The sequence below is a fragment of the Phocoena sinus genome, chromosome 2 (genome assembly GCF_008692025.1).
Source record: "Phocoena sinus isolate mPhoSin1 chromosome 2, mPhoSin1.pri, whole genome shotgun sequence".
Taxonomy (NCBI): domain Eukaryota; kingdom Metazoa; phylum Chordata; class Mammalia; order Artiodactyla; family Phocoenidae; genus Phocoena; species Phocoena sinus.
In genome coordinates, this window is record NC_045764.1 from 19,989,579 (window position 1) to 20,005,122 (window position 15,544).

The 15,544-nt window shown below is 40.4% G+C and overlaps 1 protein-coding gene across 2 annotated transcripts in view; it reads right to left on the reverse strand.

Moving 5' to 3' along the window:
• CDC123 (cell division cycle 123) overlaps positions 1–15,544 on the reverse strand; it is a 57,459-nt gene that overhangs the window by 40,426 nt on the left and 1,489 nt on the right. For both annotated transcript variants that reach the window (XM_032624500.1, XM_032624499.1), the window contains exons 2-5: positions 11,820–11,891; positions 7,151–7,208; positions 6,863–6,895; positions 117–212 (exon numbers count right to left, since the gene is read on the reverse strand). In XM_032624500.1, coding sequence (XP_032480391.1) covers positions 117–212; positions 6,863–6,895; positions 7,151–7,208; positions 11,820–11,891 — 259 coding nt within the window. The remainder of the gene's footprint in view (positions 1–116; positions 213–6,862; positions 6,896–7,150; positions 7,209–11,819; positions 11,892–15,544) is intronic.

The window sequence follows — 15,544 nt, forward strand, 5'->3', positions numbered from 1 at the left end:
CACGGAATTCCCTAGAATTAGGAATATAATCAGACCCTCTGTGAGGATATAAAGCGAAATGGAATAGCAAAACAAATAATATTCACACAGTGAGAGATTTACTGATGTGTTCCTACCCTTGGGGCACTCCAGTTAAGCTTTGGAAATACACTGCCCCCCAGGGAATTGATAGCTTCTTGGACTTTAGTGGTGAACTCAGGAAATTCTGGTGCCTACAGAGAGAAAGAAGAAATCATTTGGGCAAGTCAGTATCATCACAACAAATACAGAAAACAAGATCAAAATCTCAAAGTTCAACACTTCAGGGCGTAAAAAATAATTTAGAATACAAATTACTATCAGAATTTCTGAATTCAGCTAAATAAAATCAATGCTCAAATAGCATTTATCTGAAAAGGAAAAAAAAATAACAAGTGCCAATGCCACTTTCCAAAACAATCAAGACCCACAAAGCTGAAGAGACAGATGTTACAAGGCACCTGGGGATGTGAGGAAGGAATGAACGGTTCTCTTAGCACCTATAAAACCAGTATCTATTAAATGAAAAGAGACAGATAGAATATCACCTGCGCATATACTCCAATTCTCAGAAATAATAGCTCGCACTTAAGGGCCAGAAGCCTTTCCATTTGCAGGAAAAGGTTCTTGGACGTTTCCCCAAAAGGCTTCATGAGAATAAGAAATAAATTATGCGGTTAACTGTATTTAAACGCTGCTATTTCCAGATAAGTTTTAATATAAACAAAATTTAAAAATAGGACCTTGGTGAAGTTAAAATGTTCTTTCCTTTCTGGTTGATTTTAAAATGCGTATTTTTAAAATTTTTATTTATTTATTTTTTGTGTGGTACGCGGGCCTCTCACCGCTGTGGCCCCTCCCGTTGTGGAGCACAGGCTCCGGACGCCAGCGGCCACGGCTCACGGGCCCAGCCGCTCCACGGCATGTGGGATCTTCCCGGACCGGGGCACGAACCCGTGTCCCCTGCATCGGCAGGCGGACTCTCAACCACTGCACCACCAGGGAAGCCCTATTTTTATTTTTTACAAATTTATTTATTTATTTATTTATTTTTGGCTGCATTGGGTCTTCGTTACTGCGCGCAGGCTTTCTCCAGTTGTGGCAAGCGCGGGCTTCTCATTGCAGTGGCTTCTCTTGTTGCACAGCACAGGCTCTAGGCGCGCGGGCTTCAGTAGTTGTGGCACATGGGCTCAGCAGTTGTGGCTCATGGGCTCTAGAGCGCAGGCTCAGTAGTTGTGGTGCACGGGCTTAGTTGTTCCACGGCATGTGGGATCTTCCCGGACGAGGGCTCGAACCCGTGTCCCCTGCATTGGCAGGCGGATTCTTAACCACTGTGCCACCAGGGAAGTCCCTAAAATGTGTATTTTGTACTGGTGAGTAACCAAAACATTCTAAGTGTTGTTTCAACCAGGAAATAAGTAGAAATACAGTGGTGACAGAACGTAAACGTAATTACAATTATGCTCTCCCTCGAGCCTTCTGTCACCATCAGGAGCACATGGACATAAAGTAGAGAAGAGGGGAGTAAGAGAGATGGAAGTGGGGCCTGCAGGAGAGACAAGAATACAAAAACACTAACACTGATGCTCTGCAGTCACTTTTTTCCTTTATATTTGCTGCCCCCTACTGGCAACTGCAAATACTGAAAAAGTCCAGTCATGACAAGTTCTTCCACAAGGGGAAAAAAAGTTACAATAGGTCTAGAATAAGCTAAGGGAGTAGGAGGTACAAACTACTGGGTGTAAGAGAGGCTACAAGGATATATTATTGTACGACACAAGGAATGATGCATTATTTTGTAAAACTGTAAATGGAGTATAACCTTTAAAAATTGTATAAAATTTTTTAAAATTAAAAAAGGAAATGATTATTATTGTTTCAAGTCACAAAGTTTTAGGATGACTTGTTATTCAGCAATAAATAATCAAATACCAAAAAGAAAAATGGCTTATGCTGATCCCCAAGATCTAATCCAGTTATGAGAAAAAACTATGACTCAAGACACAGAGACACAGAACAAAAAATGAAAGTTAAAAAAAAAAAAAAAGGTAACATATTCCCCAGACAAGATACCAGCTTTAAGCAACAGGCTAGTGAGTGCAGGCAGAGATCAAGGGCAGGCTGGACTTCCTTTCTTTCTGCTGCAGGTGTACGTGACCTCTGGACTGGTCAGCAGCATCTTTCAGTTAGTTATCTGACAGCCTGCCTCCATCTCCATCCTCTGTTCTTCTTCTTCTGCTTAGATACGTGAAACTAAACTGTAGCCATTTAGAGAGGTTTACAAAACGAATAACAGCCTTGAGTCCTTTATCTTCCATTCATCTCTCCCTCATTTCTGTTAAGGCAGTAATTTCCTTAGAATCCCCTGAAGTTGCTGGTTTGGCTACCCTAGAGCTCTATCCATAAAAAGTCATCTAAGATCTGCATTAGCAATATTTTTGATAAATGGCACAGTTACACAAATTGTACAATATGAGGGGTTCAATCTTCAAAGACAAAACAATTTAATTTTCCTATCCCATAAAAATTCACATATAAGGATTGCTTTATATTTCTGTATTACATTTTTTCTTTACCATATAAGTTATAGGTATACAATATAGTGATTCACAATTTTTAAAGGTTATACTTCATTTATAGTTATTGTAAAGTATTGGCTATTCTGTATCATCGATACATTTTAAAAGAGGCAATCGATTCCCTCAAATCCTCCAATTCAACTTTAAGAAATCCTGCCATAAGGATACTAAAACAAATTTAAATGATGAAAAGTTTATGTATTGTACAGAAAAATCTGTGCTTTCAGTGAAAGACTATGTATTCTATACATACAGCACTTTCCGGGTTACCTAATTCTAGCTGGGTCTGCGAGCTAGTTTACAACTTGGTGAATTATAGGTAAGTGAAAACAATGAGAAGTATTTCTTACAGACGTGAAAATTCTACCCTGTCTGGTGGAAATCAGCTATCTTCCCTCCCACGTATTCATCTCAATACTCCTAATCTATAAATGTGTCTGTCCTTTGGGTTCTCTTTTGAGACAGTTATAACATCTGCCTGGTTCCCTCATGAGTTAAATACAGCCTTCAACGTGTTGTCATTATTCTACCTTTTCCTGAAAATTATCTTTTAACAGATTTAACTAGTAATAGGGTTCTTTTAAGCTCACAGTTCAAGTCGATTTTAAATTCGCGGAACACCTCAGTTGTCTGAGAAAAGGTTCCTGTTTTAAGTCAGATAAAATCCACATTTTAAATCATATCCATGAACTTTCTATGATCCAAACTCACCTATCTTTCCAACTTTACCCACCACAGCCCCCCTGTATCACACCCATCAGAAAGGTTATTTCTTTAAAACAAAATGTTTTAATCATGAAATAAATGTTTTAAATATACAAAAAATATATACCTGGATCCATACATTCAACAGTTTGACATGTCTGATCCAGACCTTTAAGTTTCTTAAGGAAAAAACATCACAGATACTAATGAAGTTCCTAATCTCCTTGCACTCCTCCCTAATGCTTCCCTCTCCCCACAGGCAACCATCATTACAGGAGTGGGCATATTCTTCTACAGTCCTGATGTTATACTACGTGTGCCTGTCCATAAAACATAACATTTAAAAAATTTAAAGTAACTGTTGTCACTTAATATCTATACTTTTGGCAACTTGCTCTTTGAAATTCACCATTGTGCCTTTGGAATTTATCCATCTTGACTACTTGGTTCCATTTTTAATTTGGCATTTCTGTCACTACACTAATTACTAATTACTTGCAGTGGTAATTTTCCCTCCTTGGGTCCTGGCTCACATTCCTCTTCTGAGAGTGCTCTTCTGCCCTGAAAGCTCCCCTGCCCAACATCTAGCTCTCCCCAGTGAAACCCAATCACTTTTTAATTTTTCATTTTGAAATAATTTGAGACTTTCAGAAGCATTAAAAGAAGAGTAACAAGAATTTCGACACACTCTTCACTCAGGCACTTTACCACATTGCTTTATCATTCTCCCCCTCAACTCCCTTTCTACATATAAGTAGGCAGGGGTAGGGGTGGGGGGATGTGGGGTGTGGGGGGGGGGGATGTGTGTGTGTGTGTAAAGCAGTAACTTTTTTTTACATAACCCAGCCGAATTATCAAAATCAGGGAGGTAACGTGGATACAATACCATTATCTCATCTATGGATCTTATTCAAAATGTGCCCATTGTCCTGATAACGTCTTTTATAGCAAAAGAAAAATGGAACATTTTCCTCTGGCTCAGGACCCAGTCTAGAATCGAGCACTGCATTTCCTTGTCGTGTCTCCTTAATCTCCTTTCAGCTGTAACATTTCCTCTCTCTGTTGCTCTTTATCTTTCATGACCCTGACGTTTTGGAGAGTACAGGGCAGTGACTCTATGTAATTTCTAAAACGTTCAGTTTGCTGGTTGTTTCCTCATGACTGGATTCAGGTTGTGCATTGTTGGCAGGTGATGTGTCCTTCTGTGCCTTGTACGAGGAGACAGGCGATGTAGGTCTGTCCCATCACTGAGAAGGTTAACTTTGGTCACACTGGTGCCAGCTCTTTCCACTGTGAAGGTACTGTTTTTCTCTTTACAACTAGTAAGTAATTTTGGTGGACATAACTTTGAGAATACTCAAGTATCCTCATCAAATATTCACCCATGAGTTTTAACATCTATTCCATCAATTATTACTATAATGGTTGCTAATGGTGATTTCCAATTCTATCATTCCTTCTACAATTATCAGTTGGTGTCTTTTCTACTATAAAGAAGGGCTTTCTCTTCTGCTCCATTTATTTAATTTAACCATTTGTTTATGTCAATATGGGACCATGGATTCTAATTTTAGTCAATGGTTATACTCCATTATTATTATTGTTTTGTTATGATGTTCACATATGTGGCCAGTGGGAGCCCATTCAGGCTAACTTCTGGGTCCTCTGTGTCATGACCCATAATTCTTACTTTCTGACACAAGTTGTTGCAGGCTCATCTTTACCATGCCACCCCCATTCTTTAATTTCTCAAGGAGCTTCAACTCCTTTTAGTGGAGAATGCTATTTAGACACCAAGATCAGGGCACTAGGTGTGCTCACTGCCACCATGATGTCATTATGTCACTTTTAGAGCTAAGCAGAGTTTGGTAAATACACACACACACATTATTAATTTCTGTATCTATCTATCTATACTAAAAAAACATGAGTTGATACTGATCATCCTTACACTTAGCATCCAGGCCAAATATCACTTCTCCCTTGAATTATTTCTAGATGCCCCTGGTGGTAACCGTCCTCTCTGGGGTTTTTTTGCGGTATGCGGGCCTCTCACTGCTGTGGCCTCTCCCGCTGCGGAGCAAAGGCTCCGGACGCGCAGGCTCAGCGGCCATGGCTCACGGGCCCAGCCGCTCCGTGGCACGTGGGATCTTCCCGGACCGGGGCATGAACCCGTGTCCCCTGCATCGGCAGGCGGACTCTCAACCACTGCGCCGCCAGGGAAGCCCTGTCCTCTCTGTTTGACAGCACGTCATCACCCCCAAATTGGAGCATCTTTCCTCGCTGGTTTATATACTCCCTAACGTCAGGAGTCAAATCATAGTCATCTTTATTTACTTCATAGAACCTACTACAGGGCGCTGAATATGGGCAAAAGCTAAGATGTATGCTGAACTGAACAGAATTTTCATAAAAGGAGAGGAACTGACCTGAGTGATATCCAGAGTAAAATAAAACATGTAAACTTGCCTTTTCTGCATGTGTGGGCACACTTTTTACACCTAAGGAAATGTTTAGGCACCTGCACTTTTTTCCCTTGTACCCTGGACATCATATCTCTTCCATCAAAATAAACAGAAATATCTCCTATTTAGAATTGCATTAGAATATACCCTCCTCTAAAACTAGTTTCCTTTATTGTGCCTTTACATTTATTTGTAAGCAATTTTACATAAATCTTTCGCTTTTAACTCATAGTATGAGAAGCTTCATTTGCCTCCCATATTTTTAGAAATACTCTCATTCCTTTAAAAAGATTTTTGTTAAAACATATTTTAAGTTGAATTTGACAACACTCTTAGCCTGAAAGACTAAAACATGCTCAATCAACTTCTACAGGGACCTCCCTGGTGGCACAGTGGTTAAGAATCCACCTGCCAATGCAGAGGACAGGGGTTAGAGCCCTGGTCCGGGAAGATCCCACATGCCACGGAGCAACTAAGCCCGTGCGCCACAGCTACTGAGCCTGCGCTCTAGAGCCCAGGAGCCACAACTACTGAGCCCACATGCCACAACTACTGAAGCCCGGTGCCTAGAGCCCGTGCTCCACAACAAGAGAAGCCACTGCAATGAGAAGCCTGTGCACCGCAACAAAGAGTAACCCCCGCTCGCCACAACTAGAGAAAGCCCGCGTGCAGCAACGAAGACCCAACGCAGCCAAATATAAACAAATTAAATAAATTTTAAAAATTAAAAATAAAAAAATTAAAGGGAGGGGCTTCCCTCGCCATCCGGTGGTTAAGACTCCGTCCTTCCAATGCAGGGGGCACGGGTTCGATCCCCGGTCGGGGAAGCAAGATCCCACATGCATGGCCAAAAAATAAAATAAAGGTGTATTTTTTATTTTTATTTATTTATTTATTTTTTAAATGAAAATAAAAATAAAAGGGAAAAAAGGGCGCACCATGTTTGCCTGTAAACAGTGATTTAAGTTATTTTTCAAAATAATAAATAAAAGCTTGAAAAGGTGAGTAAATGGGGATTTAGAGTGATCTGTGTTGAAACCCGGAAGCACCCCAGGGGGACAGCGCGAGGTGGTCCCCACACCTCAAGGCTCTTACCGTAAGCGTGGCTGTGTTCTCGTCGTCCGACCACTGCGTGGAGAGGAGGACAGAAACAGAACGTTAAATGTGGACAGTGTACTGGGCTTCCAAAAAGCAGTGCCCCATCTAAAAATCACCCATACACAGGAGACAGCTTTTCCTGAACACAGAGTATGTGTCCAAGGGAAATTTTCATGTAATTTCTCACTTGACTGAATCTATGCTGAGATCTCAAAGCCAGAACCATTTCAGAGAACATTTTGATGAGAACACGTTATGGAACAGTTTATATTATTTTGAACCAACCTGTATTTCTTCTGCTTCATTATCACTGTCTGGCTGAGAACATGTTGGCGGATCTTCCCTGGAAGAACATAAAATTTCAATTGAGCAGGAGAAAGCTTTGGTGCTGTGCAGTCATAACTGCAGGTGTGCTGAGTATATATATTTAAAAAAGCCTTAGAATTGGAGGAAAATGTTAGGAAAAGTTCACTTTTTGAGACAGAAACTAATAAAAACCAACATGAAATTAAGAAGACTACACGTCCAATAAGAGATGGTGGAATAAAAACTTCCTGCCCTCTTCTCAGAAATCACTAGAAACAAGGAAAAGAAAAACTCAAACTCCACCTGTGAGGACACTAAGAATCCAGTCTCAATCCCGATATAAGAGAAAGTGCTGCCCAAGACAAGGAAGACCAGACGGGATGAAGGAAGCCACAGAAGGAACTGTTCCGGGCAACCGCTGGACACCCTGCAGGCGCAGCCAAAAATCTTTTGTTTACATAGTGAAAACAGCGTGTGTGGGCTGGTGGCAGGAGTTACCCTGGATCTGGACTGGCACCACTGGAGGGCATGGGGGAGAAAGAGAAAGACATACTCAGACATGCTGTCTTAGAAGGAGCCAGTGGGCAAAGTGGGTGTTGAAAAGGGCCATTAACAGCCAATCCTTACCGCCTGGGGCGAAGCAAGGGCTGAAAGATCGCAGAGGCAGCGACACTGCCCAGGCCTATGAAGAACCCCCTCTTGAAATGCTACTTAAATGATTTATAAGATCCCAAGGGAAAAGGCACCAGAGAGGAGACAACTGCAGAGAAGAGACAACAAAAGTCTGGAAAACAGAAAGCCAGTGGCGGGGGGACCCAGTTGGCAACAGGCAGACCCTGGAGCCATCACACACGATGGGACCACAGCTCCGGCTTCAAAAGGGGTGACCTGAGTGAAGTCCGTGAAGGGGGCAGGGAGGCACGCCGAGTTGTCCTCAGCTGGCACACCCCAGCAACTCAACCTCCTCCGTGGACCAAACCAGGTAAGGGCTCCGGTCCTTAATGCCCTAGAGGAAAATCGGGGTGAAATGCTAGAATACGATGAAGTCATAAGTGGAAGTCACGTTAACAGTGAGACCTCTAGTCCCCTTCCTCCCTCCCTGCTCCCCCAATACAGACAGATTAGAGGACTCATCTCTGTAGATACTGGAAAACCCCCTGGGAAAGACTCACAAATAACTGTCATCTGGGAATCTTCCATCAATACCTACTGGATGCTGGCACTCTTAACAAGCCCCACCCGGGCACACAAAGTTTCTGCGTGTGTGTGTGTGTGTGTGTGGGTGTGTGTGTGTGTCCATCCCTCACTCTTAAAATATGAATAAAGGCCTAGAATCATGAGAAAACTAAAGAAAGGCTCCAAGATGAGACAAGAGTTTTTAAAAAGAGAGAGAAAAGGTACATGGATGAAATAAAGACAATACAGGAACCAGATGAAAAATAATTTTTTAAATCATAAATATCCTCAAAGATAAAAGGTACTGCATTCATGAGAGGAGGCCAGAGGACAAGGTTGGACTTGTAGAAACTGAAAACGTGGTAGCTGAAATCTAAAAATTCAACAGAATGAATGGCAAAATCAAGGAAATTTTCCAGAAAGTAAAACTAAGAAGACAGACAATAGGGAAGAAATGATAAAATTCAGAGAATTAATCCAGTAGACCCAGCCTCTAAATAATAGGAGTTCCAGAAAGAGAAGCAAGAAAATAAGAGGAAATGATCAAAGACATAATATTTTTAACTGTTCTAGAACGAAAGAGCCCACCAAGTACACATCACAATGAATGGGAAAAACAAAAACAAGAAACTCTGATGATATATTTACAAAGATGGCCACAACAATTCTTCCCATCTTGACATGCCCCTTTGCAGGGTGACTTTGCCACTCTTCCCATCAAGAAATGGCATCCATTTTCCCGCCCCTTTAATTCAAACTGGCTTCAAGACTCATTGTGACCAACAAAATGTAGCACAAGCAACACCATGTGATGCTGAACCTAGGTGTCAAGTCTTTCCAGCTTCCATGCCCCCGTTTTTGGAATGTTGCCACCACCACGTAAAGGAGCTGAGTCTGAGGCTGAGAAATCACAAGGGAAGAGAAGCCCAGGTGACAGTCAGCGTCCGCTGCCAGACATGAGTGAGGCATCTTAAAACCATCCAGTTTTTATGGTCAAGCCACCAGACAACTACAGCCGCAAGAGCGACCTCAGCAAGACCAACAGAAGACTTGCCCAGTGTCGAGCATTACAGAGGCTCTGAGATTTTACCCCACTTGCAAGCTAACAAGTTAGCCTGCCAGAGTTCATGGACTCTGGCAGAAGACAGGGGACTCCTGGGTCAGAAACAAAGGACTCACAGTACAAAGCATGAGCTCCATCTTCGAATCAGTTCCCTCTGGCCCCTCACGCCCCGTGGGAGGTCAAGGAGTGACCCAGGTTTGTGTTACAACTGAGGAACCCTGAACTTAGAGAATCTCATCTTTTATAATGAGCTGCAGGTAAACCTGGCTGGTCTTTGACCCAAGAGGTGACACCATCTTTATCTGTACTAGACAGTAACAAGCCTGCTCTCTGCTAGGGAGAGACACTATCTCTATCTTCCAAGGCCATCTGCTGCATAAACGTCTTTGACAAGACAATCAGGAACAAAAGCTGTCAGTGCCTCTGCTCAAAAGACATGCAGAGACCCAAGGAGAAGTATCTCTCAACACCCAGCTGAGCAAACATTGACACATAAAATGGTCACGTTTTAAGTCACTGACTTTAGGCAATACAGATGACTATCATGAAATAACAACACAAAAGGTACTCAATGAACTTGAGAATGCATTTAGCACTCTAAAACACCACTTTTGATTTTTGTTAGTATAACAAAATACATTAAAAAAAACATATTTGTAATCGCTGCATCCATACAGTTCTTCAGAAAAACTTATTGCAATTCCTACCATGGGATGTGTCACTGAAACGGAAAAGATGATGGAGTGTGTGCACTGGCAAGTTCACCAGAATTGCTTTCCAAGGTAAATCTCTAAATGCTGAGGACTGAGTTGATGTTAATATTTAGAAGTATTCTGTTTTCTACATCACAGCTAGCACTGAGCTGGTACCTAAAAGCCGTGGGAAATGTGAGAGCACTGGCTTTGGAGGCAGACAGACGTCAGAATATGTCAGTTCTGCCTCTGTTAGTCGCGAGCATGGCACCAGAATCCCATCTATAAAACGAGGATGACAGTAGCTACTCTGCAGTTGTGAAGATTCAAAACATGAATGAATCTAACGTGTGTTTTATAATTGGCATCTATTGTCATTCTCCTTAAGGGAGACGATCAGGAAAGAAAGAACTCCCGGGGCCAAAAGGGGACAGTGAAGATTGGCACCTACTTAGGAGCGCTGAGTCAAACCACCCGAATCCGACCCACACACACACATACATATTTATGGTAAAATTAGTGTTACTGAAAACATACACAATTCTAATTACATTTCTGAGTTCATTTACTGAAGAAACGTTCATCAAGCACCTCTTGTGTATCAGGCACTGTTCCAAGAGCTGGGAACACAACTGTCCAAGTCCCTGTTCTCATGAAGACTGTATTCTAATAGAACCACTAAGGGAATGATGTCAGATGGAAATAAGTATTATACTGAAAAATAAAGTGAGGTTAGGAGATAAAAAGTGATGCACCAAAATGTGGTAATCCATACAATGGAGCAGTATTTAGCCTTGAAAAGGAAAGTAATTCTCACACATACTCTAACATGGATGAACCTCAGGACATTATGCTGAGTGAAATAAGCCAGCCGCAGGAGGACAGGTACTGTGTGACTCCTCTTGTATGAGGTATTTAGAGAAGTCAAATTCACAGGCACAGGAAATAGAATGGTGGTTGCCAGGGGCTGGTGGACGGGAGCGATGGGGAGTCAGTGTGTAACTGGTACAGAGTTTCAGTTTTTCAAGATGGCAAGAGCTCTGCAGATGAATGGTGGTGATGGTTGCACAACATTATAACTGTACTTAATACCACTAAACTGTACACTTAAAAATAGTTAATATAGTAAATTTTATGTTATGTATATTTTATCTCAATAAAAAATATATTTTTTAATAATTCTAAGGGAAAATTATTTCCAACCTAGAATTCTATTAAAAAAACGAGTGACGTTATCAGTAAGGGTTACCATTAAGCTACTTCAGAAAGGAAAGAGAAGGATGAACACTTAGATAACATGACTTCTGAGCAGAGACCTGAATGAAAAAATAGGAATGACATTAAAGTATGATTCTTAAACTTTTTCCAGTTTGCACTAAAAACACTGAAGCATGGTACTTTCCTTTATAAACAGTGGAACTACTTGAACAAAAGGAATAGTTATCATACACATTTTCTAAAAGTAGAGATGAAAGGAATTACTCAATTTCACAACTTGTAATTATCAGTAGAGGAAGTACTCAATTTTGAAAATCTTATCAACTGAGCATTGACAAGGAATACAGAACAAAGATCAGCACATAATTTTAACTAGGGCAAAAAGGGAGAGAATGGGGCCAAAGCTAATGTACTTATTTTACATGGTAATCGCTGAGATTTAATCATTACAAATTTCTTTATGCTAAAATTTAAAGAACTTTTTTCTGATATGCCTTACCTTCCTGACACCACCAGAGTTCCATCATCAAGTAAATAATCCTTCACATTCTGCGGAAGTGGAAGAATGACACTAAAACAAAAAAAAAAAAAAATGCACATACCAATAAAAAGGGCATCAATTTTAAAGACCAACCATAAGCAGAGAAAAAAAGTTCAAAACTCAATTTCTGATTTACTTGTTCCCTTTATTTTAATATGAAGTGGGAAATGTTAATGATGGACATTTGGCAGCAGCAGACTGGAAATTAGGACAATATGAATAAATACTGTGGTAAACTAAATTAGGTGCATATAATTACCCCCATTGTCTCGGTGATAAAGAGACAAAAACCAGCCAAATCCAAAGAACTGGACTGAAATCACAGTATGAAAGCAACAAGCTCAGAAGAATTCTGAGTACAAGGGTTATGTGCCTTTAAGAAATTAGAGCCCTGCAGGTATTTGCAGCAACACAGGAAATGAGCAAACAAATCAGAAGATGAACGGCATCCGACCACCTTCTAAGATATGGGGAGGAAGCAGGCTTAAGATGTGGAAACCATTCTTTGGTTGGCAATGAGTGTGTAAGGCTAAGAATTCACGGTAAGTTTGGATGTGCATTCTATTCACCTGATCACCAGAGTACACAGCTGCTTACCTGGGCATGCTTCAGTTGAATTGGTTTCAGACAATCATAATTAAGGAATGGCAAAGCCTATGTGAGAAAACTAGATAGTTGCATGGGAAGGCATCAAATGCCTAAATAAATAAATGAATAACCTTTCCTCTTTATATTTGATATACAAGCCTCATTTACCATCATCTTGTTGTCTATTTAATAATCACTGATCATGTTATAAACATTCACTTGTGTTACTGTTTATTAAATACGTTTTTTTCTTTTGGGAAAAAAAAAGGGATGGCAAAGCCATATCACTTGAAAAAAACGTATGGGATAATTTGGTTTTTTATTCTGTAATAATCATCAAAAATCCTGCCACAGATACCTAAAATGCTATTACTTTGATCTTGAGGCATGTATTTTTGAGGCATGTACGATTATGGCCTGCTTTCAGAGAGACCATATTGACTTATAACAGTATGCTTCATTTATTTATTGAATAAGTTTTTTGGCACATTACAGATGGATTTTATGCACAGGAAAGATTATTCATGAGCTACTTCAGTTTCAGAAATTAATATCTGATTTATCAAAATTACAATTTCACATTCAAAAGCTTCTTCTTCTTCAGGCTTTTAAGTTCAACTACCAAATCTTATTCTTCTATTTGTAAATCTGCTAAATTTTAATGAAATTTCAAGTGAGTCTTTGAAAGTTAAAAGTTGCTTTAGGGCTTCCCTGGTGGCGCAGTGGTTGAGAGTCCGCCTGCCGATGCAGGGGACGCGGGTTCGTGCCCCGGTCCGGGAGGATCCCACATGCCGCGGAGCGGCTGGGCCCGTGACCCATGGCCGCTGGGCCTGCGCGTCCGGAGCCTGTGCTCCGCAACGGGAGAGGCCCGCGTACCACAAAAAAAAAAAAAAAAAAGTTGCTTTAAATTTTTTAACTCTTTTAAAAATAATCTATTCAACTTTCTTTTTAAATAAATATGTCAATTGTCTAATTACAGGTAAGCCTTTCCAAGTATTCAACTCTTACAAAACCAGTGAATTAAATTGTAAGTACAGTGAATCTAAGGTTCTTGCAAACATTCCAATTGAAACTGAAAAACTTAAAAAATTTTCTTATATCTTTTAACGTATCACAATTCTAAACCAATTACACAATTTAAATTTGAAACACAGGCTAACCTGTTATACATATGCCAATTGTTCTCAAAAAGGCAAATTCTTAAGGATATTAAATAAACTAAACAGGAGAAAAAAACCCTCAAGTTTGAATTATTTCATCACCTCTATATATAATTCTAGCTCTTCCTGGGGTTAAAGATACTTAACCAACAATGTCAGCCCAAGAGAATCAGACATGACCTTCCTAAGAGAATTTGAAGTTTACCTTCTCATGGGCCTGAGACTGAGAAATATCGGCAGGGATGCTGGTTCCTAGACATTAGGGTGATTTTCCTGACCACAATAAGAGCATAGAGAGCCCTCTTCTATGTCAGTAACATCTCTGAGTCCCCAAATCGATGATTTCCGAGTCCACGTCCCTTGTTTCTGAGTTACACTAATTCTCAAGTCTGATGTGAATCCTGACTTTCCCTCCAGGTTGCATCATCCCTTGACTAGATTTGAAACATCTATTTACTGTTTGATTCCATTGTGAATTCTCTGCATATTTTTCCTATTTGGAGGGTCTACAACTCTTACATGTATGAGCCTCACCGAGTTAGATTCTGCATCGTTCTCATGAGTCCCTGAGTCCTGCTGTCACAGTTCTAAAGTCGCCCTAATGACGTGACCTTGCATTATGTTACCTAAGTCACGGAGGAATCCTAGATGTCTCCATTAAGAACTGAACGCCTAGGAGTGGGAAAAGATACAAAAGAAAAATAAAAATCACAGTACAATATGATAAGTGCTGTACCAAGTGCAGATGTACCAAAGGCCACCAAAATTCTGAAGAAAAGGGAACCATGCCTGAGAGACTGAGGCCATAAATAAGTCATGGCCAGGCGTACTTGACGCAAAGCTACTGAGGCTGTCGAAAAAGAGCTTAAATCAGTCACTGAAATCCACGATGCAGGCAAGACTCCATGAGGCCCAAATGAAAGATGTAAAAGATTTAATGACAAAGTACCTATCCCATCAAGTCGATATAATTCTATAGAAAAAGACAAGCTAATCTAATGGAATGGAGGTTGCAGGGGCCTTTAAAAGATTATTTATAACTTTCATATTTGAAGAAAGAAACATTTAGAAAGGAGAGTGGATGGCCCAAAGTCATCTAGCTACTTATTCTTAAGCCTGAGTCAAAGTTCTAGAACATGTCAAAAAATGATTCTATATTCTTTCCTCCATAATCATCTCTGAACCTTGATTAATAAACACCAAATAATAAGGCTGAGTCAATAACCATTGTCGGCATTAAAGCTGACAATGACAATGACAAACCTAACACAACTCCACCAGAATGACCTGGGTCATGGAGGGACATCCTGCCATATGTTGGGTTCCAGTGATGACACCACATAACTAACTAGAGTTACAGTTCAAAGACAGAGGAAAGAATACTTTCAGGCAACACAGCTTAGTTGTGGACTGGTAAAAAAAAAAAAAAAAAAAAATCCCACCCCTTGGTTTATTTTTCACTCCCAGCTTCACATGAATGGTACACATTTTAAGTGAACTAAAATTATTTTGCTTCAATGGAGCTTTGATTAAATCAAAAACATTAACAATGAGCAGCTTTTTGTACTATATGCCAGAAACAGTGGCAAGCATTTTTAATGCTTTATCTCATTTAATTCTCATGACAATCCTACTATTTTCTCAATTTTCCAGATGGGGCTTAGAGAGATTAAGCGATTTGCACAAGATGCTGGTGGAACCAAAATTCCACGCCAGACAGATGGCCCTGACTCTGGAGTCCAATTCTTAACCATTATACTTTACTGCTGAAGGCAAAGAAAAACTCCGCCAGAGGTGACAAAGGTGCCTGCACACAAAGCACATGGCAGTTTCGAGTGAACTCCGTGTGAAAATGTCTGACAGGCTCACAAATATACCTTCTATCACACCAATACAAAATAAATAATTCTAGCATCATCTCAGACCCTAAGCCTC